Source organism: Podarcis liolepis, assembly GCF_965112155.1.
Source record: "Podarcis liolepis genome assembly, chromosome: 2".
Classification (NCBI taxonomy): Eukaryota; Metazoa; Chordata; class Lepidosauria; order Squamata; family Lacertidae; genus Podarcis; species Podarcis liolepis.
This window is the reverse complement of record NC_139555.1, coordinates 75,536,544-75,564,525: the sequence shown is the minus strand read 5'-3', so window position 1 is coordinate 75,564,525 and position 27,982 is coordinate 75,536,544. Positions and strand designations below refer to the sequence as shown.

The following is a 27,982-nucleotide window of genomic DNA, read 5'->3' as shown; positions in this document are numbered from 1 at the left end:
AGGCTGCCCTGCGCGGCTGCGCCTATTTTGCGCATTTGTTTGTTTTCCGATCAGGCACCGCGTGGGGCAGCTACTTGAGCCGCTGACAACTTTGCGCTGTTGAGTTGGCATTTCTCTCGCGGGTGCCAGACTGCGCGGAGGGAAGCAGGAGCGGGAGGGTCGCTCGCTTTCTGGAGAAGAAGCAGGGAAAGAGGTACGGTAACAACAGTCTCGGTTGCGTCGATCAACCCGTCCGCGCAATCCCCCACGCGCCATCCTTTCTGGCCGTCCACTTTCATGGAGGGGCAGATCCTCTCGGATGCGCCGCTTTTCCGCTGGTGTCTGAGGATTCGGGCTGCTCCCGTTTGGGAGGGTGCAAAATAACTGGGGTGTGAGCCGGGGGGGGCCATCACTGGACTGCACCGTGAGAAAGCGAATGGGCAGAATATTATTATTATTATTATTGTTGTTGTTATTATTATTATTATTATTATTATTATTATTATTGCCAATGGGCAGAACCAAGCAGATCGAAGGTTAGAAATAACGAGCGAGACAAAACGAATTAAATGTCAGTTTCTTTAAAAGGTCTGGAAAGGCTGCAGGCCACGCACGTAGGTGACAGAACAGCGAACAGCCAGCGGAGCGCTGCAAAAGCAGTTGCCTGCCTTTAATTCTTCAGAATAAAATCTCTTTTCAAGCCAAGGGCTACATTCTCTCCTCATGGCTGATCTTCCAGGGTCCATAGAATTATAGAGTTGCAAGGGACCACGGGGGTCATCTAGTCCAACCCCCTGCAATGCAGAGGTCTTTTGCCCAGCGTGGAGCTCGAATCCACAACCCTGAGATTCAGGGTCTCCTGCGTTATTGACAGAGCCACGCATTGCATGGAGCATATGTTGAGGGCATATGTTAGAGGTGGATGTGGCTACTGCTAGCCCATGCAAACTCATTCTCATTTGCACACCCTACGCATTCGTACTTGTCTGTTTTGCTGCCTAATGCACACCCATTCGCTTGAAGTATGGAGGAGGGGGTGAACTTGCAGCTGTGTAGGGAAAGGGCTAACAAAGATTGGCACCAATAGAAGGTGGTTTCAAGGCTAATTGCTGCAGGGTGGTGGTGGTTGCAGTACACAGGGAGGGGAGAGTTAACCCTTCCTTTGCCAGCTGTGATCCCCGCTCCATATGTGTATTATGAAGTTCTGGCTACAAACTGGGCAGAGTGGAGGTAGGTAGAGAAGGGTATACCCTGAATACAAGCACTCAGGCTGTGCTCTGTGAAAGCAAAGTCTACACTGCTGTCTCCTACTTGTGAGCTGTACTGGAAGGTGCTGTTTTTCTTACAGGGACCCAGCATTCTCCATTACAGTCATACCTCATGTTACGGATGCTTCAGGTTACGTGTTTTCGGGTTGCGGACCATGGGAAATCCAGAAGTACCGGAACAGGTTACTTCGCCACATGCACAGAAGTGCTAAATTGCACCGGCGGCTGCGCAGGTGCGGCGCTTCAGGATGCGAACGCTGCAGGTTGCGGACATGCCTCTGTCATGGATTACGTCCGCAACCCGAGTACAGGGTTTTTCTTACAGGGACCCAGCTCCTCTTCCATCTTCCTGTGATGGAAAGCTCTGGCCGTGCTGAGCCTTCCATGGAGTCCAAATATGGTAGCTCCACTTCATAGCCCTTGAAGGCTTATTGGGTGGCAAGGCTTGTGGGGCAAGTTGCCCTGTGTGACTTCCCCTTTTTGTTTCAGAGTCCTCTGCTTCATCACCTGGGGAAAATGTGGACGCCTGGACCCTGGCAACCCGTCTCCCCGGCAGTTAGGCTTGCAAACAACCCTGTATGGGGTTTCAAGAATGATTGCACTCTCTGTGTGGATTTTTTATGCTTGAAAACATCCTCCTGTTGACTCCATTGTGAAGTTTTTTCAAGCCTAGTTACTGTGAGTTGAAGGGATGAGGAACAAGGGAGAGGAAGCCTCATGGACTGGCAGTTCACCAGCCCTGGTCTTGATATCCTTGGATGATAAATCCAAAAAGGGGACCAATTATTTGAGGGATGGTTAAGTTGTATAAAAATGTTCAAGTCTGCTGGACACATATCAATAATTGATGAAGTATGAAATGAATTTATTTATTTATTTGAACCCCACCTTTTTCCCTGACAGGGACTTAAGATGGATTACAGATAGAATTTTGTTGTTTAGTCGTTTAGTCGTGTTCGACTCTTTGTGACCCCATGGACCAGAGTATGCCAGGCAATCCTGTCTTCCACTGCCTCTCACAGTTTGGTCAAACTCATGCTGGTAGCTTCTATCTGTTGTCAAACTCCATGGACGAAGACAACAGATAGAATAGGAATAGCTAAAAACTTTTTTTTATTATTACTAGATTTTAAATTACTAGTTTTACTGTAGAACAACAGATTGACTCTGATTATCAAGAAGTCTGTTCACAGGAATCTTCTTTGACGCCTTATGCAGCTTGCATCTCTTTGCTTTTTGCAAGAGTAGGAGAAGCAGGAGTATAGATGACTAGAAGGCAGGTGGAGCTCAGCTCACATGAAAACTGACAGATTGTTGCTTATGTTTTAAAGAAGACAGTGTAGCGACAAGCAATGAAAATTTCTGACTGTGGAACAAACCACACAGTGAAAATATTCTAGGAGGTGAATGGGTTTAGTAAACCTGGACTGTCTGAATGCCAAGTCATCTGTCCTTAACTGGATTGCAGCCTGCTTTGTAGACAAAAATGCTTTGTATTTGTCTCACTTTGCAAATGGGTGGTTTAGTGAGGGTCTAAGACCTGTGGCTTTCAGCACTGCCATTGGTTTTGCCCCTGTGAGCAAACCTATCCCTGTCACTTCAGTTTTTGAATTGCTAAAATTCTAATAATAATAATAATAATAATAATAATTTATTTCTACCCTGCCCATCTGGCTGGGTTTCCCCAGCCACTCTGGGTGGCTTCCAACAAAAGATTAAAAATACATTAAAATATCGGTCATTAAAAACTTCCTTAAAGAGGACTGCCTTCAGATGTCTTCTAAAAGTCAGATAGTTGTTTATTTCCTTGACATCTGACAGGAGGGCATTCAACAGGGCGGACGCCACCACCAAGAAGGCCCTCTGCCTGGTTCCCTGTAACTTCGCTTCTCGCAGTGAGGGAACCGCCAGAAGGCCCTCGGTGTTGGACCTTAGTTTCCAGGTAGAACGATGGGGGTGGACGCTCCTTCAGATATACTGGACCGAGGCCGTTTAGGGCTTTAAAGGTCAACACCAACACTTTGAATTGTGCTCGGAAACGTACTGGGAGCCAATGTAGGTCTTTCAGGACTGGTGTTATATGGTCTCAGCGGCCACTTCCAGTCACCAGTCTAGCTGCCGCATTCTGTTAGCTTATGTATAGATGTTAGCTTATTGTGTGGTACTCTTCTAAGGAAAACACATGCAAGTCTACTCTTTTACTCTCCCCATAAATAGCTTTCAGCATATTGGGTAAAAGGTATGAGGTGGCAAAATGCCATGACAAAGATGTATGGGAAATTATATCTGAAGATGCTCCTTGTTGTGTGCATGGTGGAATCCTAGGTGGATATTTACTTGAAATCTTTATTCACGACTCAGAACAATACTTTTTATATTTGAATGTGGTACTCTCAGTTATGCCTTTTTGTAAGTTTGCAGAATGATTCTCTGTTGTGTGTTTTTCTTGTAGACATTTGAAGAGGCTCAACACTTCATCCAGAGTGAAAGGAAGAAATGACGTTCAGAAAAGGTATTATTTCCCCAAATGGCACATTTTAAAAAATCAGTATACTTGAGTCATACTTGGCCATTATTATTATTCTAATCATGTTTTTGTTTGTTCCCTTTCAGTAAACATTTTCATTTTGGTGCTTGCTGTTGTTATATTTTTGCTAGTGTTGCATCACAACATATTGGGTCTCAGCGATCTCTTGAAAAGGGAATTATCAGGTATGGTGTCTCTCTTATTTCTATGAGTCTGGGCTTCAGTAATAATGTTTATTTGGGAGGTAACAAATCATTGCGTTGGTGAGATTATGTCCTTCACATAGGTTGTTTTTGTAATATACACTTGCATCTCAGTTATTTCACAGAAATATCAAATCATTTGAAGTGCGGCTATCATGTCAAGAGTAATTTTATTTCTTTATAAAGATATACTGCTTAATATAGGGGACGCGGGTGGCGCTGTGGGTAAAACCTCAGCGCCTTGGACTTGCCGATCGCATGGTCGGCGGTTCGAATCCCCGCGGCGGGGTGAGCTCCCGTCGTTCGGTCCCAGCTCCTGCCCACCTAGCAGTTCGAAAGCACCCTTAAGTGCAAATAGATAAATAGGTACCGCTTTATAGCGGGAAGGTAAACGGCGTTTCTGTGTGCTGCTCTGGTGCCGGTTCGCCAGAGCAGCTTCGTCACGCTGGCCACATGACCCGGAAGTGTCTGCTGACAGCGCTGGCTCCCGGCCTCTAGAGTGAGATGAGCGCACAACCCTAGAGTCTGTCAAGACTGGCCCGTACGGGCAGGGGTACCTTTACCTTTACTGCTTAATATAATAAAAAAACCTCTAAGTGATTTACATAAAAACAATAAATAGAACAACATTCGATAACTCAAAATATACCTGTAGGTAGATTAAAATCAAAACATAGCTGCATATCCCAAATAAACTAATCAAGCCAAAGAATTTAAGGGTCATCTTACTGGAAAGTAACTTTAATCTCATTGCAATATCATGGTCAATCATTAGGTAGAGATAAAAAGTTTGATTTGAAGGGATGGCTCGCCAGTGATCACCTAGAGATATTAGACTACAGCTCACATTATCCCTGACCTTTAGCCATGGTAACTAGGGCTAATGACAGTTGACATTCAGCTGCATCTGGAGTGCCACAGATTAGCCACCCAATTTAAAGTCTGATAAAATACCCTGCTAATGGAAGTAACTGGAGGAATTAAAGAAATGTGTAAAAATTATATAAGGCATATCTAGCCAAAATTAAATTCTTCAAAGAGTGCAATTGACTTTGTCCTTGATATTTAACAGGACTTAAGAGTGAGTGACATTAGATTGAGCATGCCCAGAATGATGTTTATATAATAAACCTGTGCACACCATACCCTTATTCTGCAGATTCAAGTCCATTAGGCCTCCAACCGATAGATTTTATACCTGAGGCACCTCAAAGGTTAACAGAGGACTGGAATGACAAGGAGATTCCTGTGGTCATTACAGCATCTGATGATAGGCTTGGTGGGGTAATTGCAGCTGTGAACAGTATTCAGCAGAACACCAAGTCCAATGTGGCCTTCCATATTGTCACCTTGAATGACACAGTGGACCATCTGAGGTAAAGTATGTTTGAGAAATTTTCTTCCTGGGTTTTCGTTTGCAAAAGGTTTCCAGGCTTAGTAATGATTACTTTGAAGAAGCAAACATACTCCGTCCTCTGTTTTGTAATCCTGTATTCTGTGCAAGAAGCTATAGATAATAAAGTACTGCTTATGTATAGCCAAGCAGAACGTTCATATAGCCAAACTGAAATAGAATTGACCAAGAAGAGACATCTCAGAGAATTACTCTTGCAGATGCTGCTCACTATTACCAGTTTCAGAACTGATTTGCAGGGTATTGAAAACTAAATATTCCTCTTTCACGATCCTCATCTAGCTCCTCTGAAAAATAGAAGTGGTCGTTCAAACAGTGCTTTTTTCTTAAATGTTTAGGGGTATGCATACCCCTGCGTACCCCCAGAAAAAAGCACTGCCTTCAAGTATTTGGGCCCCAAATCATTTTTGGAATTGTAATTTAGCATCAATGGTTTTAACTGAGCTGGAAGCTTACGGGCAGCCTGTGGAGATAATGGACCATAGGTGTAATGTGACTCCAACTTGATATGCCACACAGTACAGTGGTACCTCAGGTTAAGTACTTAATTCACTCCGGAGGTCCGTTCTTAACCTGAAATTGTTCTTAACCTGAAGCACTACTTTAGCTAATGGGGCCTCCCGCTGCTGCCACGCCGCCGGAGCACGATTTCTGTTCTTATCCTGAAGCAAAGTTCTTAACCTGAAGCGTATGTAACCCAAGGTACCACTGTAATCTGGCAGTAGCATTTTGTACCAGTTAAAGCTTCTGTACTGTCTTCAACGGTGGCCTCACGTAAAACAAATTACAGCAGTCTAGATGTGAGATTACAATCACTGGAAAGGCTATCCCAGTCTGTAGCTGGCAAACCAACCTGAGCTGGAAATAGGCACTGCAGCCACCTGTGACATTTTTACTGCTCTCTTCCCTGTACAGATCATGGCTTAGTAAAACTAGTCTGAAAAATGTGAAATACCAAATACTGGATTTTGACCCTCGTATGCTGGATGGAAAAGTGCAGGTTAAGTCTGAAATGCCAGACTCGATTAAACCTGTGAGTACTTGCACTGATTTATATTATTTTAACTTCCTTTTAGGTTGCTGATAATATATACTTAGATATGGCAGTCTTGAAAAATCTGACTTGTAGCTACTGATGCTATTAGAAAAGAACTTTAATAGAAGAACTTGATTGTATTCATCAAATTAAGTTGGGACGGTTGAAAATTCTACCAGCATCTTAAGTTTCAATAAATTGTTTATTTACTATAAGCTTTGTTAGCGACCAAAATATATTGCTAAGAGAGATTATGGTTATTTGAAACCAGTGTCTGGCATGTCAGATTTTCTTTCGTTCATTCATTCATTCATTCATTCATTCATTCATTCATCCATCATCTTCTTCTTCTTCTTCCCTTTTGTTTCTACCTAGCTAACCTTTGCAAGATTCTATCTGCCTACTTGGGTCCCTAATGCAGAAAAGGCCATTTACTTGGATGATGATGTGGTTGTTCAAGGTACTTTTCTTCCTGCAAATACTTTCAGAGATGGAAGCGTCTTTCTGTAGACCTATCCTGTCTCAGGGCGAGGGACAGATTTTAGCCCACCTAAAGAAATGGGATGAAGTCATAGAATTATAGAGTTGGAAGGCACCTCCAAGGATCATCTAGTCCAACCTCCTGTAATGCAGGAAACACATTACGTTAGAATTCCAAGGGAGTTATACTGGTTTTTTTTGGGGGGGGGGGGAAATACAGTATCACAAAATTAATTAGTGCAGTATCTTCTTAGTGCAATTAAAACTGCTGTTTTAACTTGAAATATGAAATTGACTTATGAACTCTGCACCCTGATTTGAGCTTCCCATGAAATCTGTACTCTTCCCAGCTTTAGAGACTGAAGTAAGGCTTCTCTAGACCATGTTGGAATGAATTTGGCATTTTAAGTAATAACTTATTTGTAGATGAAATGGTTTATATTTGCAAAATACGTATTTAAGCTCCACACTGCTCTTCACTTCTGTGCATACATGAGAATAAAGCCCTGTTTTTAATGAAATGAAGTTCTCAGAGGCAAGACTGAGTCTGGGATCTAAAGAGCTGCTTTAGGCAGGTTTCGGGGTTTTCTTATCAAATGCGATTTTTGTGTGTGGCATATGCCCATATAACCATCATAATCAGAAAAATAACACTTGTTTCCAGTATTTGCAGCTATTGAAAATGATTGTGGGGGGCAGGCGGGGTTTTAAAATTTGTTTTGAACCGCTATTTCTCCTTTGCTTGGATTGCTTTTTCAGATGATATCTTTGAACTTTACAACACTCCACTGCAACAGGGTCACGCAGCTGCATTCTCAGATGACTGCGACTCTACATCAAATAAGTTTGCAGTTCGTGGAGCAGGAAACCAGGTGCAAATAATTCTAAAAGAAGAAAGCGAATGTTACAGGCCGCAGTTCTTAGAGGTGGCCTCTACCCTTGTGGTTGCGTTTGTTTTGCAGGAGTGCTTTATGCCTTTGGGTTTTCCAAAGCATTGAATGAAGCCAGGTGCCCCCTTTTTACCTGTATTATAGGACTGGGAACCTTAGCTTCTTCCTGGGCATGCTATATATTCCTGGCCCTTAGCAGTCAGTAGCCTGTATAATTTTCAGGGAATGGTAAATGCCTGTACCTGTCTGCATGGGAAGGCTACAGAATGTGGTGGAGTGGTCTTAGGATACCAGGGACTGTGGTCTTCTTCCTCATGTCTTGAGGAGACCTGCTTCTCCCTTATGGTAATCCAAAGCAACGCTTTCAACTTCCTGTTCTAAGCACCGAGGAGGAGCAGGTTGTCCTCTCTGGTATGCTGAACAGCCAGGAAGAGGAGGCTATCTTTGAGTAAATGTAGATGGTTCCTTACTTCTCAGAATCTGTATGCTGCGTAGGGAGCCTCCATTCCCCCCCCCCCCAAATGGGCAATGGAACATAATGGCCATAAGCAAAATATGGCTGATTCAGAAAGGCGCAGATGGCTTTTTGTATTTAACTCAACTTGCCTCAGTCTAGTCATTTTAAGGTATTTGAAATGTAATAGCTAATAAACGAATAAAACTGCTAAATATCATTACATTTTGGTGAAGCTAGCATCTCCATATGGGGTATCTTTTCCTCTGAAAATAGAGGGGTTGGGCAGTGAAACTTTCTGTAGAGAGAGATGTGTGTAACCAGTAAAGACTTCCGGGGATTCTTGTAACTGAAACAGAGACCCGGTTTCTATTAATTTTCAGTACAATTACATTGGATTTCTCGATTATAAAAAAGAAGCAATTCGGAAGCTGTCCATGAAAGCAAGTACCTGCTCTTTCAATCCGGGCGTCTTTGTTGCAAATCTAACTGAATGGAAACGACAAAACATCACTCAGCAACTGGAGAAATGGATGGCGCTTAATGTGGTGTGAGTGTGCCCATATTTCTGCTTAACACTGCCCCTTGGGGGACTGAGCCTCATACAGCATTGTGTGTGCCGGTGGGGATGGAGAGTGATGAACTGCCAGAAGTATTTCTCAGGTCTTTCTACCATGTTGATGATAATCTTTCTCTATGCATGGATCATCTTTGCACTGACACCTGGCTACTTTCTGCATCTACTTCAGCCTACTAGCCCTGAATATATATTGTTTTCAGGTCTGTCATCTTCCAATTAAAATCCCTTCAGCTGTCTTGTTCTTTAACACGCCGCTGCCCCAATTTCAGACCATGAAACCACCTTTCTTTCTTTCTACCAACACTGTTACAAAGGTTGTCCTGAACAATCACCATCTGCTATTAGGTGGTCCACCCACATTTCTTTCTCAGGCTCTTCCTTCTGCTCCTATTCTGCCTGTTACTTTTTGAGCCTTTTGCGTAGGAAATACTATTCAGTACTCTCGATACTGAGCTTTTTGAATAGCCAAAGCATGTCACACACTTTCTGAAATCCTTGTTCCTATTGCCTTGCAAATGTTTTCCTCATATTGCAAGTGGTGGACAATGACTGAGAGAAGGTACATACTCATTTGCAGCTGCGTTTCTTAGCTGGGCTACACCTACACTCAGATGATTTCTCCATTTATTTTTCTGGCTCATTGCAAAGTATGTCAGTTGCTGTATAGTGCCTAACAGAAGGTTGTAAACAAAATGTTTTATAAGACATTGCACAAAAACAGAAGCGTTCTGTTCTTTAATAGGATGATTAACGATTTGAAAAGAGAAACACTCAATTGGATTAATGAATATTTACCCTATTTAAGAATTGCACTTCTGTCTTTAGCTGGTTAAATTTTCTTTCTTATCCCTGACTAGAGAGGAAATATACAGTCGGACTCTTGCAGGCAGTATCACTACACCCCCTCTGCTCATTGCATTTTACAAGAGACATTCAAACCTTGATCCTATGTGGAATGTGCGCCATCTTGGTAAGTATAATGGAAGAGGATGTGATACCTTTGCCAGACTTAAGCTGGTTGAAGTGGTTGCTTCTGTAGGCCTCATTTTCTTCTTCACAGGACCTTTGAAGTGTGGTAATGAAGCTGTGGATTTGTCTGCCCAAAATTCTTTAATTTCTTCCTTTTCCTGTCTCTGAACTCTTTACTACATTTTGAAAAGTTTGACCATGATGTGAAATGGCTCTGGAAACATGGTGTTTGAATATGAATTCAGTGGTCAGTTAAATGTGGACACAGGAAGATTTCTAGATACAGTGGTACCTCTAGTTGTGGACACAACCTGTTCTGAGTGGTGCTTCTGCGCACACGGTGAAACCCGCAAGTATACACTTCCAGGTTTCCCGCGTTCGCAAACTGAAAAGACGCAACATGAACCTAACACAACACGAGGTATGACTGTATACTTTGGTGGTGGCTATTCAGGTATCCTTGCTGCATTCTCCCACCCATCCCAGTTGCAATGGGGGTAAGAAAGGATATTTGAAAGATAAATCAGTGTTTTAACAATGGTTGAAAATTAAGAGTCAGCTGCGAACTTTGATTATGTGACTTGCTAGCCTTTAATAGAACCCAGCTAGAGTCTTTTGAGAGAAGACAGAATAGGAATCTAAATCCACTTGTTTCTTTATTCAATTCAAAGGTTCGAGTGCTGGCAAAAGATACTCTCCACAGTTTGTGAAAGCTGCCAAACTACTCCATTGGAATGGACACTTCAAACCCTGGGGAAGGACCGCATCCTACGCAGATGTTTGGGAAAAATGGTACATTCCTGACCCTAGTGGCAAATTCAACTTGATTCGGAGGCACACTGACACTTACGAGGCAAAATAAGACAGAAGTGATGCACCCCATATTCTTCTCAGGAACCAGACAAGACCATAGAGTGAAGTTGGTAATGCTACGTCCATTCTGATTGTTTTAAAATGGAGTACTTGAAATGCATGCTTAAGAGAGGGAGCCTCTTTAAGCAGAGGAACCTCCACGAAACTAGCATTTTCAACCAGATGGGATATTAAAGAATGACCTTCTAGGGATAAAATGTTTCAGTAGACACTGCACCCAAGACTTTATCACAGCTGGTGCTGGGGGAGTGTCTCGTGTTGCACAGCAACTTGATGTACTAAAAAGCTGCTACAACTTTTTACTGTTACTTAACCTGTGAATATAAGCTTTTGGGTGGATCCCTCCTATTGCTTGAAGATCCATTCAGATTCTTACAGCTAATTTGAAGTTTGATTGTGGATTAAAAAACAACAACTGCGTTCCAAACACTATTTTTATAGTAAAGTTTCTTTTAATAAAACTACCCATCAACAGTAAAGCAGCCCTTATTTCTTAAAAAATGAAATTTGTGATTTGATTTATATTCAGATTTATGGATTGTGTGCAGGCAACTGAAATGTGAATGGTAACTTGTGCTTCACAATATATCACTCCCTCGGTCCCACCTAGCAGTTCGAAAGCATGTCAAAGTGTAAGTAGATAAATAGGTACCCTTCCGGCGGGAAGGTAAACGGCGTTTCCGTGCACTGCTCTGGTTCGCCAGAAGTGGCTTAGTCATGTTGGCCACATTGACCCGGAAGCTGTACGCCGGCTCCCTCAGCCAATAAAGCAAGATGAGTGCCACAACCCCAGAATTGGTCACAACTGGACCTAATGGTCAGGGGTCCCTTTACCTTTTAATAAATTAATTGTGCTTGAGTTCCTATCAATTTGGAAGCAAAATCCCACCCTGCAAAAGTTAGTGGTTTTTATGTGTTCAATGAGCTCCTCGCATATGCTGATCTATAAACATCTGTACATCTAAAAGGGGGGGGGGGGGGAAAGGCCCACTGCCACCAAGCTAAGGATCTGTGAGTTTCCAGGACTTGAGGTTGATAGTGAGCCAACAGATACAAAAAATCTCGTGGGATTTCTTGAAGAAAAGTTTGGAAATGATGGGAATGGGAGAGAAATTTAGAAAAGGCATAGAAGCTATATATAAGGAACAGAAGGCAAAATTGGTAATAAACAACACCACAACAGAATATTTTAGTATATATAAAGGAACTAGACAAGGCTGCCCCCTGTCCCCTCTATTGTTTATAACAGTATTAGAAATACTAAACGAGAGACTGAGGGGGGCAACAGAAGTCACAGGAGTCAGGGTAGGAAAGAGGGAATACAAAATCAAGGCCTTCGCAGATGACATTGTACTAACCTTAGAAGACCCAAAAAACAGCGTAAAAGAAGCTTTACAAAAAATTGACGAATTTGGAGCCGTGGCAGGACTTAAGGTAAATAAAACCAAAACCAAAATGTTAGTTAAAAATTTAACAAAGGAAGAAGTGATAGATCTAGAAAGAAAGACCAAAATTGCGGTAGCTAAGAAAGTGAAATATCTTGGGATCTGGGTTACAGCTAAGAACATAAATTTATACAAGGATAATTACGATGCCACCTGGAGGAGTATAAAGAAAGACATGGAAATTTGGGGGAGGATGAAACTCTCCTTTTTGGGGAGGATAGCTGTTGTTAAAATGAACATTCTGCCTAGAATGTTATTTTTATTCCAAACCATCCCCATACTTAAAGGCCTAAAACAATGTAAAGAGTGGCAGAGAGCCTTGGCAAAGTATATTTGGCAGGGGAAAAGGCCACGGATAAAAATGAAAATTCTGATAGACAAAAAAGAAAGAGGGGGTTTTTCTCTCCCGGACCTAAGTTTATACTATGAAGCGGCTTGTATATATTGGGTAAAAGATTGGATAAAACTGGAGAATAGAGAGCTACTGGACCTGGAAGGCTTTAATAATTGGTACGGATGGCATTCGTACCTTTGGTATGGGAAAGTGAAAGTTCACAAGAGTTTCTTAAATCATATTTTTAGGGGACCATTATATCAAGCATGGGAAAGGAACAAAAACCTCCTTGAAAGAAAGACCCCATGGTGGATTTCACCAATAGAGGCCTTAACGATTAAGAAAATAAATATGGAGGAGATAAACGCCACCTATGAAGAAATGTTAAGAAAAACTGACCAAGGGCCCAAACTCAGACCTTATGAAGAAATAAAAAATTTATTCACTGGTTGGCTGCAATACCACCAGGTGAATGATTTGTTAAAAGAGGATAAGAGGAAGGCGGGTTTTGATGATAAAAAATCAAAATTTAGTATAGAAGTAATAGAAGGCAAAAATAAAACCCTGTCCAGAATTTATGATATATTACTAGAGTGGTACACAAAAGATGAGGAGGTGAAGGAGGCAATGATTAAATGGGCAATTGACTTTGGTTATAACATTGATTTTGAAAGGTGGATAGAAGTTTGGAATTGTAACATAAAGTCCACAGCATGTATGGCATTGAGAGAAAATATCTGGAAGATGCTATATAGATGGTACCACACCCCTGTGAAATTGGCCAAAATGTATAGATTAAAGGATAAGAGATGCTGGAAATGTGGCGAGGTGGAGGGTGACCTATATCATTTATGGTGGACATGTAAAAAGGTGAAAGGCTTTTGGGAATTAATTTATAATGAACTTAAAAAAATATTTAAGTATACCTTTCCCAAGAGGCCTGAAGCCTTCCTGTTGGGAATGATGGATAAAGAAATTAAAAAGGAAGATAGGACGATATTCCTCTACGCCACCACAGCAGCGAGAATTATGTTGGCACAATATTGGAAAGTGGAAACCATCCCCAACATAAAGGACTGGCAGATTAGAATGGTAAACTATGCTGAGCTTGACAAACTAACAGGTAAAATAAGAGATCAGGATGAACAGAAATTTCTGAAAAATTGGAGTAAATTTTGGAAATATATTGGAATAAATGCTTAAAGTGAATTGACGGGGTTAGAACAATACGACCAGCGAGTGAATTTAAGACTATAGATTGAAAATCAAATACGTAATGGAAGGAGATATTTGATACTTATCAAAAGGATGGAGGGAAGTTCAGATTGTGTGTCTTTCTTTTTTCGGATGTGTGGTTTTTCTTTTTTTTTCTTTTTTTCTCTTTGTAATTTTTTCTCTGTATTTTCATATATATCTGTTTTTTGTGTATAACTTCAATAAAAATGCATTTAAAAAAAAAAAAAACAGATACAAAAAATCTTAACACATTCATATTAAATACAATGGTACCTCAGGTTACATACGCTTCAGGTTACAGACTCTGCTAACCCAGAAATAGTACCTCAGGTTAAGAACTTTGCTTCAGGATGAGAACAGAAATTGTGCTCCAGCAGCGCAGGAGGCCCCATTAGCTAAAGTGGTGCTTCAGGTTAAGAACAGACCTCCGTAACGAATTAAGTACTTAACCCGAGGTACCACTGTACTAAACAATAGGAACTTGTGTCATTTTGCTGCTAACTTTAGCAGGTGAGTACAGCCCAAACATAGTGTTTCAACTTCTTGAAAACTGAGCGAGGGCCCAAGTATTACGGGACCTGCATCCCTTCTTTGTCCTTGGACCTTTTAAATTTTCTTATTTTTCGAACCTATGGTCTGTATGTGCACATTCTAAGCTTGGAAGCCCATGAGCTTGGTGGTCATGAGCCTGAGACTAAATGATCATCGTTCCTCTGTCATTGGTTCAGTTGTATGTGCAATTACAAGTTATGGCAAGATAGCTGCTTGCTTCGCTGAATGAAAAAGAACATGGAGGTTTATGAACAGCATTGCTAATTGTATAATGCCTTCCTGGCGGACAAGTTGAATAAAAAACCCCTGCTGCTTTTGTATCTAATTGAAGAACCACACATTTCAGTTAAAAGCATATTAAAAAGTGAAGTTTTCTGTGTGTCTGTAGTTTTCTTGATACTAATCCTTTCTCTGTATGCCCTTCCACCTTCTTCTGGACTATTTTGCTGGCCAGGGAAGGTATTCTCTGGAAACTCAGATGAAGGAGAGATTTAATAAGCTGTGTTTTGAGCCCGTCTGTGCTCTCTTTTACCCAGTTGTCCAAATACCAGTAAAAAGTATATGATGTGTATGCTTCCCCCCCCCTAACATCAGGGTTGGAGAAATGGTGGTATTCATCATCTTAAGCAGGAGACATATTCTTCATGTATCGCATCTCTCCTTAAAGGGGTGCTTTGTGTGAGCCTAGCGGTCACTGCACTGAAGTGAGAGCAGCAGATCTTTCTCAATACCACCCTTCCTACGTAGCCCACTGCTGCTCCATCAAAAAAAGGAACATATTATTCTATTATTGTAAATCAGCAAATAACCCTTTATCCTCAGCATGCCACTTGCAGTGCTATGCTTTAGTTCATTTATATATAACAGAGGCAAGGAAGGGCCTTTTCAGCTGACAAGTGGGACCAAGTAAGTAAGAAAAATGGACAGGGTATAAGTAATAAATTATCATCATTATTCAATACGATTTACTCAGTTGAAAACAAATTCTTTTCTTTACCATTTTTACTAAATTATTTAATAGTCCTGTACAGTATTCACATGGCCTGAACTTGAGGGGCTCCAAAAGTCCTGGTATTGGTCCCAGAAATGAAAGAAGCACTCAAGTCCTTTTGATATTCTCTTCACATATAATCTGTATTGAAGTCATAAGCATCATCCAGGTCACCAGTCTTCTCTGTGTTGAGTTGCTTACCTGCAGAAGGGGGGAAAAAATGTCAGTCTGAAATCATCTGCTTGCTCAAGGTGACATTAGTCTTTTGAAATTCATTAATCATAATAAATGTACCTGTAGGTAACTTCCCCAAGTCTGCATTATTTGCTTTTAGCTCTTCAGAGGTTGTTTTGCCGCTTGCTGTTCTGTTGCTTTCCTGAAACAAGGTGACAGGAATGCAAAACGTCAACATGACAGCACTGATGGTAATTAAACATTTTTCTAAAAGCCAAAGGCACTGCATATTACAGTGGTACCTCCGGTTACGAACGCTGCTAACCCAGAAGTTGCTGCTCCTGGTTGCAAACTTTGCCCCAGGATGAGAACAGAAATCATGCTCCGGCGGCGCAGCAGCAGCAGGAGGCCCCATTAGCGAAAGTGCGCCTCAGGATAAGAACAGTTTCAGCTTAAGAACGGACCGCTGGAACAAATTAAGTTCATAAGCAGAGGTACCACTGTGTTTCAAACAGGAAGCTATTTGCCTGTTTAGGCAAATTCAAAAATAACCTACAAGTGTAGGTTGTACTGTCTCGACAGTGTACCCTTTTATTCATGGATAAGGACTGAGGCCAAGAACTCCACCCTCTCCACTCTGCTGATGACTCTCAATATATTAATCTTGGTGCTACAGATGTACCTCTTCAATATCACTTTCTATTTCATCCTCCTCTTCATCTTCTCCTTCGGTTAATTCCTCCTCATCTTCACTCGCTTCTGTCTTCTCCAAGTCCACTACTTCCTCTGGCAGTTCACTCTCTTCTATTATGCCCTCGGTGAAGCCAAGAGATTGAAAGGCGATGCTGCTTGCCTCATTAGGATATTTGCTACCTGTAAAAGAAATGTCCATTAATGCTATGTGGGCAGAACTCTTGAAAGTGCTTTCCCAAAGGACAAATACTCTGGTCCGATTTCTACCAAAACACTTTCACATTTTAAGTGAACTGTGCAGCAGAAAACATCAAAGGTGCAAGATGCTCAATTCATTTTCTAGTTTTAGTTCTATGTACTTGTCAGCACAGCAAACTCAGGAGCGTTAAGTTGACATCTCTCGCTATAATCAAGATTCCATGGCACCTAACACAGTGATGCCACTGCTTGTTTGGACCCACAGAACTCAGTAGCAGCCCCTGAAAACTGAGCCACCTCCCAACTGCATAGCTCTGTCTGGCCACTCATGCTAGAAGCTTAATAAGCTTCAGGAGATGGCTCTTAGATGTATAAAGTAATGCTGCCCACTAACAAACTAAGTGGTATAACATAGCAAAACAACAATTACCCAACTGCTCTGAAACCCATCCTAAAGACCCAAGATAATTTGGTACACCAGCATCACCTTTTATGGTACTTTTGTTATCTTCTTCCAGATCCTGAAGATTAAAAGCCTGTTGTGCTGCTGCTACAATTTCACGGGAAAGGTGTGGCGACAGAGTCCATGCTGGAGGAGGCCGTGAATAGTAACTCACTTTGGCCCTAAGAGGGGGGTGGGGAAGAAAATTGTTTACAAAGGATCTAAAAACCAGGAATTTGCCCTATTTATTCAGGAGAAGCAGAGAGCTGGACAGCAGAGGGCTGGACAATTTGTGTAAATTGCAAGGGGCTGGCTAGTAGACAAGGCACTCTGGTCCTGCCTCCCAGGAGTTAGCATTTAATTGTACACCCCCAATTTTCCACCTTGTTTCTGGGGCTGTAGCTGACCCCCCAAAAAGGGGGGGGTGCAACTAGCAGAGAGAAAGACTCAAGTAGCAGCATTTCAGGGAAGTGCAGAAGTTGGGCAAGGAGGGGTGAGAGAGAGGTTCTCCTTCACCACACCATGTTCTTTTAAGCACAGCACCTATTTCTCAGCAGCAAATCTTTCATGCAGACAAATGAGAACATATTTACCCTGTCCAATCGTACAGAAATAGTTTGGCCGCACTTTCTGTATCAGCAAGACCTCCTTTCTTCAGCATTCCTCTCTTCTGAGCAAGCAGAGTTAAGAACTCCAGAGAGTTTCTGTAGTCTGGGACGTTGTAGTGCAGCATAATCTGAAATAATAATAAAAAGAGAGCCTCATATGTGTACACCAGATTCTCCAACATCACTCGTAAGCCCAAGCCTTTTAACGGCAAGAGCAGCATTTTCTTGCTCCAGTTTACATATCTAGACCACGGCAGAAATCAGAAGTGGGTCAGAACCCCTTAGGAAGCACCGTTAAGCACAAAGCAAGATCAGAGTTGGATCTGATGTCTTCACTGTAACAGTAAGACATAACAAATATCCTCATTTCTCACTTGGCTAATACAGTAATAAGCATGAATCTGTTCAATTATGGGGCATATAAAACTTGAAATTCATTTTTTTATAACCCAACCAAATTCTCAGTTGTGATCTGTTTAAACTTTTTAAAGATTGCACTTTTCAATAATTACAGTATGTGCTGGGACCTCATAGTGAAGAGCAGGTGAGGAATAAAGTAAACAAGAGCATTAACTTGTTGAATCTTATCTGATTTAATCTAAAGAGTCTGACGTGATGGGCAAACATAGATGATTCTATCTGTGTGAACTTGATGCTACACAACTGCTACTGAACCTTGCCAGAAAGCAAACCAACAGCTATTTTATCAACACAACAGATGGAGAACCTGTGGCACTTTGGGTGCTAGTGAATGTCAACTCCCATTAGTTCCAGCTAGCATGGCCAATGAACAGGGATGGTGGTAGTTTTAGTCCAACTACACCAGGAGGGCCACTGGTTCCCCATAAGTGCAACAAGTGTGCAAGCTAAACACACCCGAGGCCAATAAATTACTGGGAAACTATACAATAGCTTTACCTGCTGCTTGCTGCAATGCTTCAGAATAGCACCTACTGAACCTACTAAGTTTTCAACATCAATGTCTGCAGTGCTTCTCAGTGCCAAAGCAAGAGCAGAGTTGGAAGGCGCTGCAATGATACATGGACTATCTAACATCTTGATCTGTTTGTTGATGTGAACTATTTGTAGACACCTTTAAAAGAACACACACATAATGAGCATTAGGGTTTTGTTTAGAAAAAACAAACTCCAGGAAATATTTGACAAATAAGCAAATCATAAAGCAGGAGTGGAAAAGGTGTGGCACTCCCAAACTCCTATCATTATCAGCCAGCAATGGTGAGGGATGATGGGAGTTGTAGTTCAGCAATGTCTGGAAAACCAAAGGCTCCCCATCCTTGCCATAAAGAATCAAAGCATTAGATCTGGGCTAGATGGGAGTCTTTCCAGAAAGCAAAATGTTAAACACTGAAGACAACACAAATCTGAACATGTCAGGTTGCAATGACTGGGATATGCATGGTTATTCTCCACTATGTGCCCTTTTACTCTTGATTCAATTCCCATGATCTCTTCCGACAGGCCTGGTCCAATGAGGTCAAAACAACTGGTCTAGTTTCACAACTAGCAATTCTGACACAATTTAATTAAACATTTTATAGCACTCTGCTTAACAATATGGAAGATTATATCCATCTGATCGCCAATTTGAAAATGGCTATGCAATGGGAAAGCTGAAAATGAAATATGTCATTGTTAGAATGGTTCCTCACTCTGTCCTGCAATACATCTCCCTAATGGGATCTCTTTTGTGTAAATAGAAGAAGTCGAACCACAGGAGGGATCTTAGTGAAGTTGAATGGCAATGCTTGAAAAACATTGTACCACGAAAGCAAACTAACTTAGTGAGGCCTCTGACTGGTCCCACGTCGCAGGCACGCACCTCTTTCAGACTATTGATTATGCTGCTTTTCCCTGTGTTAGGAAAACCTGAAGGCCAAGATACAAAATAAAAACAAAGGCGCATTAGTAACCAAATTTGGCATGCTAGGTACTATCTGAAGAGGAAAGTTTTCATTTTCTTGGGAAAGAAATCTGCTAAAGACATTTCTTAAGCTCTTTGTTCCCAGTGAAGTCTAAGTGGGTTCAGCTGCAGTTCCTCGCATGAATCCCTTGCCCTCTCCTCTACCAGTTCTCTCTCCACCCAACTTTGGATTGTAAGTATCTTGGGAAGAGATTGATTGTTCATGCTGTTAGTACAAATAATTCTAAGAGCAACCTTCCTTTCCATTTATCGACCCCAGAAGAAATGTCCAGAGCAAGTATGAGCCAGAACATTTCACAGACAATCTCCACCCCCACAAAAAGTGCAGTTGGGAAGATTACATGTAAGGATGGCTCCTTCCCCTTCTTGGTGGAGTGAGTGTCAATAGATCTCTCCCACCCCCAAATGAGAAGTTTATTTAGGTGGGATTCTATCCCAAGTTCAAAACACACCCAGGAGTAGAAACGTCATCTTCAAGTTAAATTATCCTCCAGGAAGACTGCTTACTTGGGAGGAATATTGTGGCATATATTCAATCTCCACTTCATTTTCTTTGCCCATCCCTTGCAATATTGCTGAGGGAGCCACGAGGGCCGTGGCATGCAGACCGCAAGAGAAATGTCTGTAGGTGGCACTGCCACCTTCTGATTTTTGGCCTTGATTTGTTCTCTAAAAATATTTCACCTATAGGCGTGTGAGATACACCCATTTTAAAGCTGCCTGTGGAGCGAGATCAGAGTTGGATCTGAAGTCTTCACAATAATGTAAGACAAAAGTATATATCCTCATTTCTCACTCCAGTGACAACAACAACAGTATAATCTCCTGGGCATGCACATGGTATTTCGAGCTCATACTGGGGCTTTTCAAGCACATCATTCCCACAGCACGTCCCTGAAAGGCTACAGCTAAAGGTAGGGGGCCTTTTTTGAATTGCCACCATGTGATACCACATAGCCACTAAAACTGCTGCAGTGCTCAAACAGATTATTATTATTGCAACCCAAGGAACTCCATGTAGACAAAAAATGGGGCACTTACCCACCACACCAACCTGAATAACTCTCTCTTTAGTTACACTGTGCTCCCGAAGGAGTTTTAGCAGGCACTCACTCCCAAAACATAGGCTGGATCTCGATAAATCAATATATGCACTACGTCTTTTTGTGTGCTTCTTCTGTTGCTGTAGATTTAAATTAAGACCGGGTACGTCAGCATCAGAGGAAATGATTTCATAAGGCAATGTGTTTAAAACAGGAACACGTTTAAAAAACACAGATCCTGTGCACCAAATGGGGGAAAACACATTTTTCATACCACCCTTCATCCGAGGATCACTTTACAATATAAAAACACATTAGCACATGCCGCAGTAACAAACAAGAGCAATACCCCTCTAAGTTTAAAAGGCCACAGAATTTTGCAAAGGCCTGGAAGAAGAGGAATGTTTTTGGCTGGCACCTAAAGATATGTAATGAAGGCGCCAGGCAAGCCTCCTTTGAAGACAGCATTCCACAATCAGGGAGCCACTGCAGAAAAGTCACTTTCTCGAGTTGCTGCCCACCAGACTTCTCAATGAGGGGAAAACACAAATTTTTAAAATAATAATAATAAAACAAAAGACAAAAGACCCACCAGGGCAGTGGGAGCACCGTTCCCACACTGAATGTATTAATGGGAGCATGTTTGTTGCGGGAAAAGAATAGCCCCAGCGCATGTAAATCTGCACCCACACAGAATTCCCCCACTCACGTCAAGAACACCGATTGGCTAAAGGGTCTCGGCCAAGCATACATATACAGGTAAATATACTGTTGCAACCTGTTAGAATGGAGGGAATGCAGTTTTGTATTAGGATTTTCTCTCTCTCTCTCTCTCCCCCCCATAACATTCCATGCAAGCAACACATAGTTCAGCACTGTCGAAAAGAGGGTGGGCTGTTCTTACCACAGTTTTGTCCTTTTGCTGCATCTCAGACTTAAAAGCAATGGTTGGCAGTTCCTGGTTTAAATAATCCAGCCATTTCTCCAAGTTCTCTTTCGGTATTAGGTCTGAAAGATAACATCACCACAAACCCCAATGTGCAAAAATTAGGCAGTGATCACATTGCTGGGGAAAATGGTTTCAAGGAAAGGCAGCTGCGTTAAGTCTGTTCAGTGGATTTGTTAGGTACTGATGCAATGGATGAAGCATATTCCAACCCATGAAAACATGCCACAAGATACTTTGCAAATTCAAAGATGACTGTATCCCATCCCCTTTAGATGTGAGGAACTGCTTTATTTCCCTTGGTTTAGAGCAGGGGTCTGCAACCCGCGGCTCCGGAGCCGCATGTGGCTCTTTTACACCTTTGCCGCGGCTCCGGGGCGGATACTAGCGAGGGGAGGAGGCGCACTGTGCGCCCCAACACTCCCCACTGTGGCGGGCGCTGTACTGGCTGTGACGTCACATGGGGGCGGTGCGCTGTCAGATCGCGGCTCCGGAGATATATTTGTTTTAAATGTCGCAATGGTTTTGCGGCTCCCAGTTTTGTTTTTCTTCTTTTCTTCGAAAACGGGTCCAAGTGGCTCTTTTTGTCTTAAAGGTTGCAGACCCCTGGTTTAGAGGAAAATCCAAATGCTAAAAAAACCCCAATACAGTCACCCCCCATTTACGCACATTTAATTCACATGCGACTGTGCATACGCACCTCCCAGGAAACCTAGAAGTTGGGGGATAGTCCTGAAGAGCCTCGGCAAAGGCCCTCTTTGGGCTGCAGGGAAGGTCTCTTTGAAAACCGCAGCGGAGCTTTGCTGAGGCTCCCGGCAAACAGCTGACATGTGGGAAAGTGGCTGCTGTGGCTGTTGCTAAAACTACCCTATTGCAACCGGAACAGTGAGCTCAGAGTTGGATCTGACAGTCATCAGAGGTACATCAGTATCATTTTGTATCTTCCTCATAGCTCACATCCCACTGGAATGTTATTTAACTGGTTGACTGTACAAGTCCGCTAGGTAGTGAAACTTGGATGCTTGGATTTAAGTCAATTTCACCCTACTGATGCCAGATGAAAAGTATCTTGATACCAAACAAAAGCCGTTACTTGTAATATAGCTTATTATTAAACACAGGAGGACATACTTCTAAGTAAACGCAAACATTTACTTCCATTCCTAGGCATCACACGTTATAATGAAACCACTAATCATTTGGGCTTAACTAAACTAATATGTATTTGTAGAATTAAAAAAAATATTATTTCCACTTACCAATTTTATTTAAAACCAGCAGTATTTTTTTATCTCCTTCCATCTGACTAACAAGTTGCTCCACCTGTGGGCACCTGCTGCCTAGAGGGTCTCTAGCATCTAAGACTTCCAGCACTACGTCAGAAGCTTCAATCACCTAAACAGCAACAGGGGAAAGGTGCACATTCCAGAGTCAAAATCTGCACAGAAATGTTGTCACCATGTGCATATGTAAGGAGTAGTTAAGATAAGGGCACTTTCTCTAATATAACTGAATCTTAACATCTGTTTGAAAGCAACCATCTCATTATTTTTAGAACCGTACAAAACCAATGACATCTTTCTTTGCGATGGTCAAAATACAAAGAGAAACACAACCATTTTCAAAACCAGTTGGGATCACTTGGAAAACAGGGCAGTGCTGGAGTCCCCAGTAAAAGAGATGTCACACAGCTGAAATGAAGGCGTTAGGTTCCCTGGATGGTAAATGGCCACAGTGAAAGTGTTTTTCACATGACTGTAAAAAAATTACCTTTCTAAGCTCCTTGCAAAGGAATTTCGGTGACTTTTTCTCTGCCTGCCGGCTTGCCTTTGCTTTTTGTTTAGCTGCTGATTTCTAAGATAAAGTAGATACAGATATGAAAATTTAGTATACAGGAACCTAACATCACTTAGAACCGAAAAACTGATCATCAGGACTTCAATCTTTTAAAGCAACAAGAACACAAAATGACAGGACAATTACCGCACTGGCCCAAATATAAGCCGCACCCGCAAATAAGCCACACCTTTAAAATTTAAAGGGGGGAGGGGAGGAAAAAAAGACAATACCTGGGCTGCTCTTGGGGGGGGGGGAGCCACACCGCTTTGCTGGCAGCGGGTGGGCAGCACGCCATTGCCCTGCACTCCCAAGGCTGTTTCCTGGTGGGGGCGGAGCCCACCGTTTGCTGGCAGTGTAAGGTCACGAATATAAGCCGCACTTTACTTTTCACAGACATTTTTTTTTGGGGGGGGAGGTGCGGCTTTTATTCAGGCCAATATGGTAAGTGCTCTGTGCATGTATTTGGAAAAGACTCCTTTCAGCCCTACAAAACGTCATAATTGGAATGGGAAAAAAATTAAAATTTATATATAAATAAATAAATTCCCAAGTATTAGCCTACATTTTGGGTAAACGTTCAGTTGGATCTGTCTGAATAAAACAAACTTCTGCTCATGCAGTGGGACTTCTCCTTCCTTCCCTCCTCCTGAGGCCTCCCCCATCTACTCTGTATCAGAGCATACCATGTAGGGTGTGCTTGTGGTGGGGGGGTGGCCCACAATTGGAAGGCTCTGGATGGATTTGGCGTCTGGCCATTTTAGGCAAATGGAGGGGATAGTTGCCAAACTGGAAAGCAAGGGAACTGCAAAAGCCTCAACTGGCACAGATGTTTGGCACAGTATTGGGATGCCATTATTCCAAATGTCACAAATGATTTTTTTCATGTTTTGTGGAGTATTTCTGATTTAAGTGAAATGCATACCTTTTCAGAAAGCTTTACTTTAGCAGCATCCTTTTTATTAGCTTCTTGTTTGCGTTTCTTTTCTAGCCCCTTTTGCCGATCAAGCTTCTGTTGTTTCTTTAGTTCTTCACGCTGCTCACATGCACAGACACACAAAGGCACCAAGTTATATGCAGGATCTCCTACTGTATTCAGAAAAGCACCACAGCTACCCAGAATTCGACTGTATTTTGTGTTGCAAACACCACCTTACAATCTTGCAAATGAAGCATATTAATAAAGGACAGCGGGAGAACGCCATGTCAGTGCTGAACCAGTTGCTAAGTTCCACTTTCCCTCTGTTTGAGAGCTTGTGAAGTCACACAGAAGCAAATGCCGAAGCGTTTCAACACTTTGTGCTGAAAGTGCAGCAGAAATGCCAGTGCTGCAGCCCCGGTTAATTACTCAAATTAGAATATTAACCACAAATGTTGCTGGACTAATTAAACACAGTAAGAAATCAAAGCTAGCAAGTACTAGGTAGGTCAGAAGTGGGGAATCTGTTTTAGCCCAACCTCTGCACGGTGTCTTTGTACAGTAGGATAGTTCATACAGATACCTCTCTTTATCCTCTGCCCAGAAAAGAGAGGCATTCTCAGAGTTCAAGGACACATCCCAGCCAGGCAAAAACACTAGGGGTATGAAACAGGGCTTGTCAGGGAAGTGGCATGGGAAGTTTTCAAAGAACTGGACAGAGAGGCCTGGAGGCCAGTATTTGTTTCCTGGACCCAAGGCTCTTCATCCTGTTACAGGTGAACCACTGACTGCTGAAAGTAGACAGTGATTCACCAGAGTTCCATGACAATATGCCATGAATATGCAAGTTGTTTTACCCTTTGTTTCCTTTGTTCTGCTTCCCGAAGAACCTGCTCCTTGAAAGGTGCTGCATTGGGAACTCCGAGATCTTTCTTTGGCTTTTTGTGCCCACGTTTCTTGGCTTCCTTCCGGACTTTTCTGTTGTGTTCTCGCACCTGTAACCAACAATGGGCAGATTTTGCTATTAAAAGATGCTAACATTTGTTCATTGTAGCTGTTCACCCATATAGATTCTTCATTACACTGTGATCTGTGTTTTGTATACAGGTAATTCACAACTTACATGCATTTAGCTTTATACGCTTGGTTAATAATAATAATAATAATACGGGCAGGCGTTCAGGAAAAAGACTCCTACAGCCAACCAGAAGCTGCGTCGGACATTCGGGTTCCAAAGAACTTTCGCAAACCGGAACACTCACTTTCGGAGCTGTGGCGTTCAGGAGCCAAAACGTTCGACTTGCAAGGCGTTCGAGATACAAGGTACGACTGTAGTAGATTGCCCACTGCTGAGTAACTCACCTTTTTCTGTATTTTAAACCGTTTGTGGCAGGTCATACGCTTACTAGCTTTCTTCAACTCTGAAATATAAAAAGTCCAAAGGTAAATAAATGTCTGCAGATCCAAGCCAACAATAACAGGTTAAATGCATGCCGCAACCTTCTCATCCACAAATATAATCCGAAACACTATACAACATACATAATACAGTACAAAATCATACCACATATAGACATCATACCACTTATAGACATCATTACATTTCTAACACCACCCTCCAAAAAAATCATTCCGAATATGAAACCAGCATACCAGGCAAAGGGCTGTTCCTTCCCGGTATGAAATTCTATCCACAAGTTTTGTTTTTAAGGTGGAAGTGCATTCAGAAGTGGCATCTCCACCTGCAGACTTAAGTATATACTCAGTGTTCTGTGCTGCATGTGTAGCACAGCCTTAGATTGCACTACAGGAGCAGAAATTAAAGACTTCAACCTCCATTGCCATATCCATCGCATCCTCAGAAACTGCTTTGTCATGACTGCTTTGTCAGTATTGATTCAACCCTATGCCAATCTCTATAGTGTTCAATGAGACATGCTTTCTAAGGCAAGCATAGGCAAACTCCGGCCCTCCAGATGTTTGGGACTACAATTCCCACCATCCCTACCTAACAGGACCAGTGGTCAGGGATCATGGGAATTGCAGTCCCAAACATCTGGAGGGCCGGAGTTTGTCTGTGCATGTTCTAAGGGCATAGGAAGCTTCCAAAGAAATAGTGTACAATCAGGTGTGCCAGGCCGGGGGGCGGCTCGGGGGTCTTCTACCAATGGAAAAAGAATATAATAAAATCATACAATGAAATGAGTCAGTACATATGCAGAAGAGCAGAGACATCTGCCTAATAGCGTCAGCCTTCGTCAACCTTGGGTCCCTAAATATTGTTGGACTACAAATGCCAACATCCCTGACCGACTGCCATGCTGGCTAGAGATGAGGGAGGTTATAATCTAACAACATCTGTAGACCCCAGCCTGGGAAAGGCTGATATACCTAGGTAGAATTAAACAACCTGCAGGCCAATGAAAGGGTCCTCCATCTCTAGAACTTACCTCCTGGAAGCTGTATTTATGGCTACAGCCTTTGCTGCGCATGTTTACTCAGATGCTAAGTTTGGTTGATTTCATTGGGAGTTAAAGTGTGCAAAGGACTGCAGGCTAAACATACGCTGAAGTAAAAGCAGGAAAGGTGTTTGGATGCCACATGCCCAAGATTTTGAAATCCTTGCATGGGAAGGTTTTGTCCTTCACTGTTCAGCTTCTTGCTGTTGAGAACCTTTCCGGGTTTACAAGCATACATTTTAAACAGCCGGAAGTCTTCGCCAAAAGTGGAAAGACAGCTAACCCCTCCCTCTCTTACAGATTAAGAGCAAAGACAGACGGACAAGCTCATCTTCAGTAGCAGCCACAATTTGCCATGTCTTTAGGGTTGTTACAAGGGAGCCCCATAGCTTCCAAATGTTGCGGCCTTCAACTCCCATTGGCTCCAGCCAGTGTAAGTAGGCCAAAAATTCTCTGAAATATCAGTTGTGCCCAGTCTTTCCCAAACACCTGGGGGGGGGGGGGTTCGGTGCTCTATATAGGGGAGCATCAACAGTCCGTTTTGAGAGGGCAAAACTTAGCAGTGAGTGAGGTTTCAGACGGCGAAAAGGACACGGAAAGATTGGGAGCAAGGGGAAAAAACACCGGGAGACCAAAACATTACAAGAGAAACGGGCCCGTGGACTGGAGAAAGGTGGAAAAACGGCCCGAGGAGCGAGGTGGGAAGCACACGAAGGAGAAGCAAGAGAACAGCAAAGGGGCTCCTCTTCACGTTGCTTGACCTTTTAATGTAAGGCCAAAAGCGGGTTTGGGGTTTTCAGAGCCCCGAGCAAGAGGATGGGCGCATCAGTGCTTTAAAAATAAATGTTTAGGGGCACTCTTATTCTCCTACTCATATTGAAATACTGCCCCTCAATGAGGCCAAACTTAGATTCACAAAATGTTCAGGGGTCTGCGTCCCCCACTGGGCGCAGTTCTCAAATCCCGCTGGCGAGTTTCGCCGCGCGGGCACGTGGCCTGTCACTGTAGGCGGAGATCGCGGGGGGCTGGATGGACCTTTGGCCTGATCCAGGCAGGCCTTTTCTGAGTTAGGAAACCTAAGTTCCTGAGTTAGACCCAGAAGCGCCTCTCCAATACAGGAAGCACCTCGAGTCATGAGACCCCCGAAGCCGCGGCCGAAGAGCCCAGGCCACTTTCCCGCCTCCAGGGAGGCCGCGATTCGCAAGAGGGGCTGCAAAGAAGGCGCACGTTGGCCTGGCCGCCCACGGGAGAGGCTGCGAGGCGACCTTTCCGCCTCCAGCCCGAAGCCCTTGAGCAGCGGCAGAAGCAGCAGCCGACCCTCTCCCCTTGCCCCCGCCCTCTCCCCAGCAGCGCTTACTGGGTCGCCTCATGGCTGCCTCGCAGGAGCTACTCCTCGCTCGTCTCCTTCCTCCGCCTCGTCTGCCCGGCGCTCCACGTGGAAAGGAGGAAAACCCGAGGCTCGGCCGTAAAGCGCCGCCCGCTCTCTCC

The 27,982-nt window shown here is 42.9% G+C and overlaps 2 protein-coding genes and 1 long non-coding RNA gene across 3 annotated transcripts; 2 read left to right on the top strand and 1 right to left on the bottom strand.

Annotated features, from left to right (window-relative positions):
* Nucleotides 1-24: 24 nt before the first annotated feature.
* On the top strand, nt 25-10,880 carry GLT8D1 (glycosyltransferase 8 domain containing 1). Its single transcript, XM_083488898.1, has 10 exons — nt 25-193; nt 3,700-3,759; nt 3,861-3,959; nt 5,137-5,353; nt 6,307-6,424; nt 6,803-6,887; nt 7,667-7,779; nt 8,635-8,801; nt 9,689-9,801; nt 10,472-10,880. The coding sequence occupies exons 2-10, from the start codon at nt 3,744-3,746 to the stop codon at nt 10,660-10,662; spliced, it is 1,119 nt and encodes a 372-aa protein (XP_083345024.1). The 5' UTR covers nt 25-193; nt 3,700-3,743; the 3' UTR covers nt 10,663-10,880.
* A 4,333-nt stretch (nt 10,881-15,213) lies between these two features.
* GNL3 (G protein nucleolar 3) lies at nt 15,214-27,972 on the bottom strand. The gene is made up of 15 exons (XM_083488889.1): nt 27,852-27,972; nt 25,398-25,456; nt 24,893-25,030; nt 24,042-24,152; nt 23,051-23,134; nt 22,540-22,675; nt 21,239-21,342; nt 20,333-20,474; nt 19,149-19,236; nt 18,265-18,439; nt 17,332-17,474; nt 16,784-16,920; nt 16,088-16,278; nt 15,526-15,607; nt 15,214-15,432 (listed from the first exon to the last, which is right to left on the bottom strand). Exons 1-15 carry the CDS (start codon nt 27,862-27,864, stop codon nt 15,362-15,364), a joined length of 1,674 nt encoding a protein of 557 aa, XP_083345015.1. The 5' UTR covers nt 27,865-27,972; the 3' UTR covers nt 15,214-15,361.
* On the top strand, nt 19,243-20,307 carry LOC310700071. The gene is made up of 2 exons (XR_014522397.1): nt 19,243-19,463; nt 20,093-20,307. It is a non-coding gene; the product is annotated as an uncharacterized lncRNA (long non-coding RNA).
* Nucleotides 27,973-27,982: the final 10 nt, after the last annotated feature.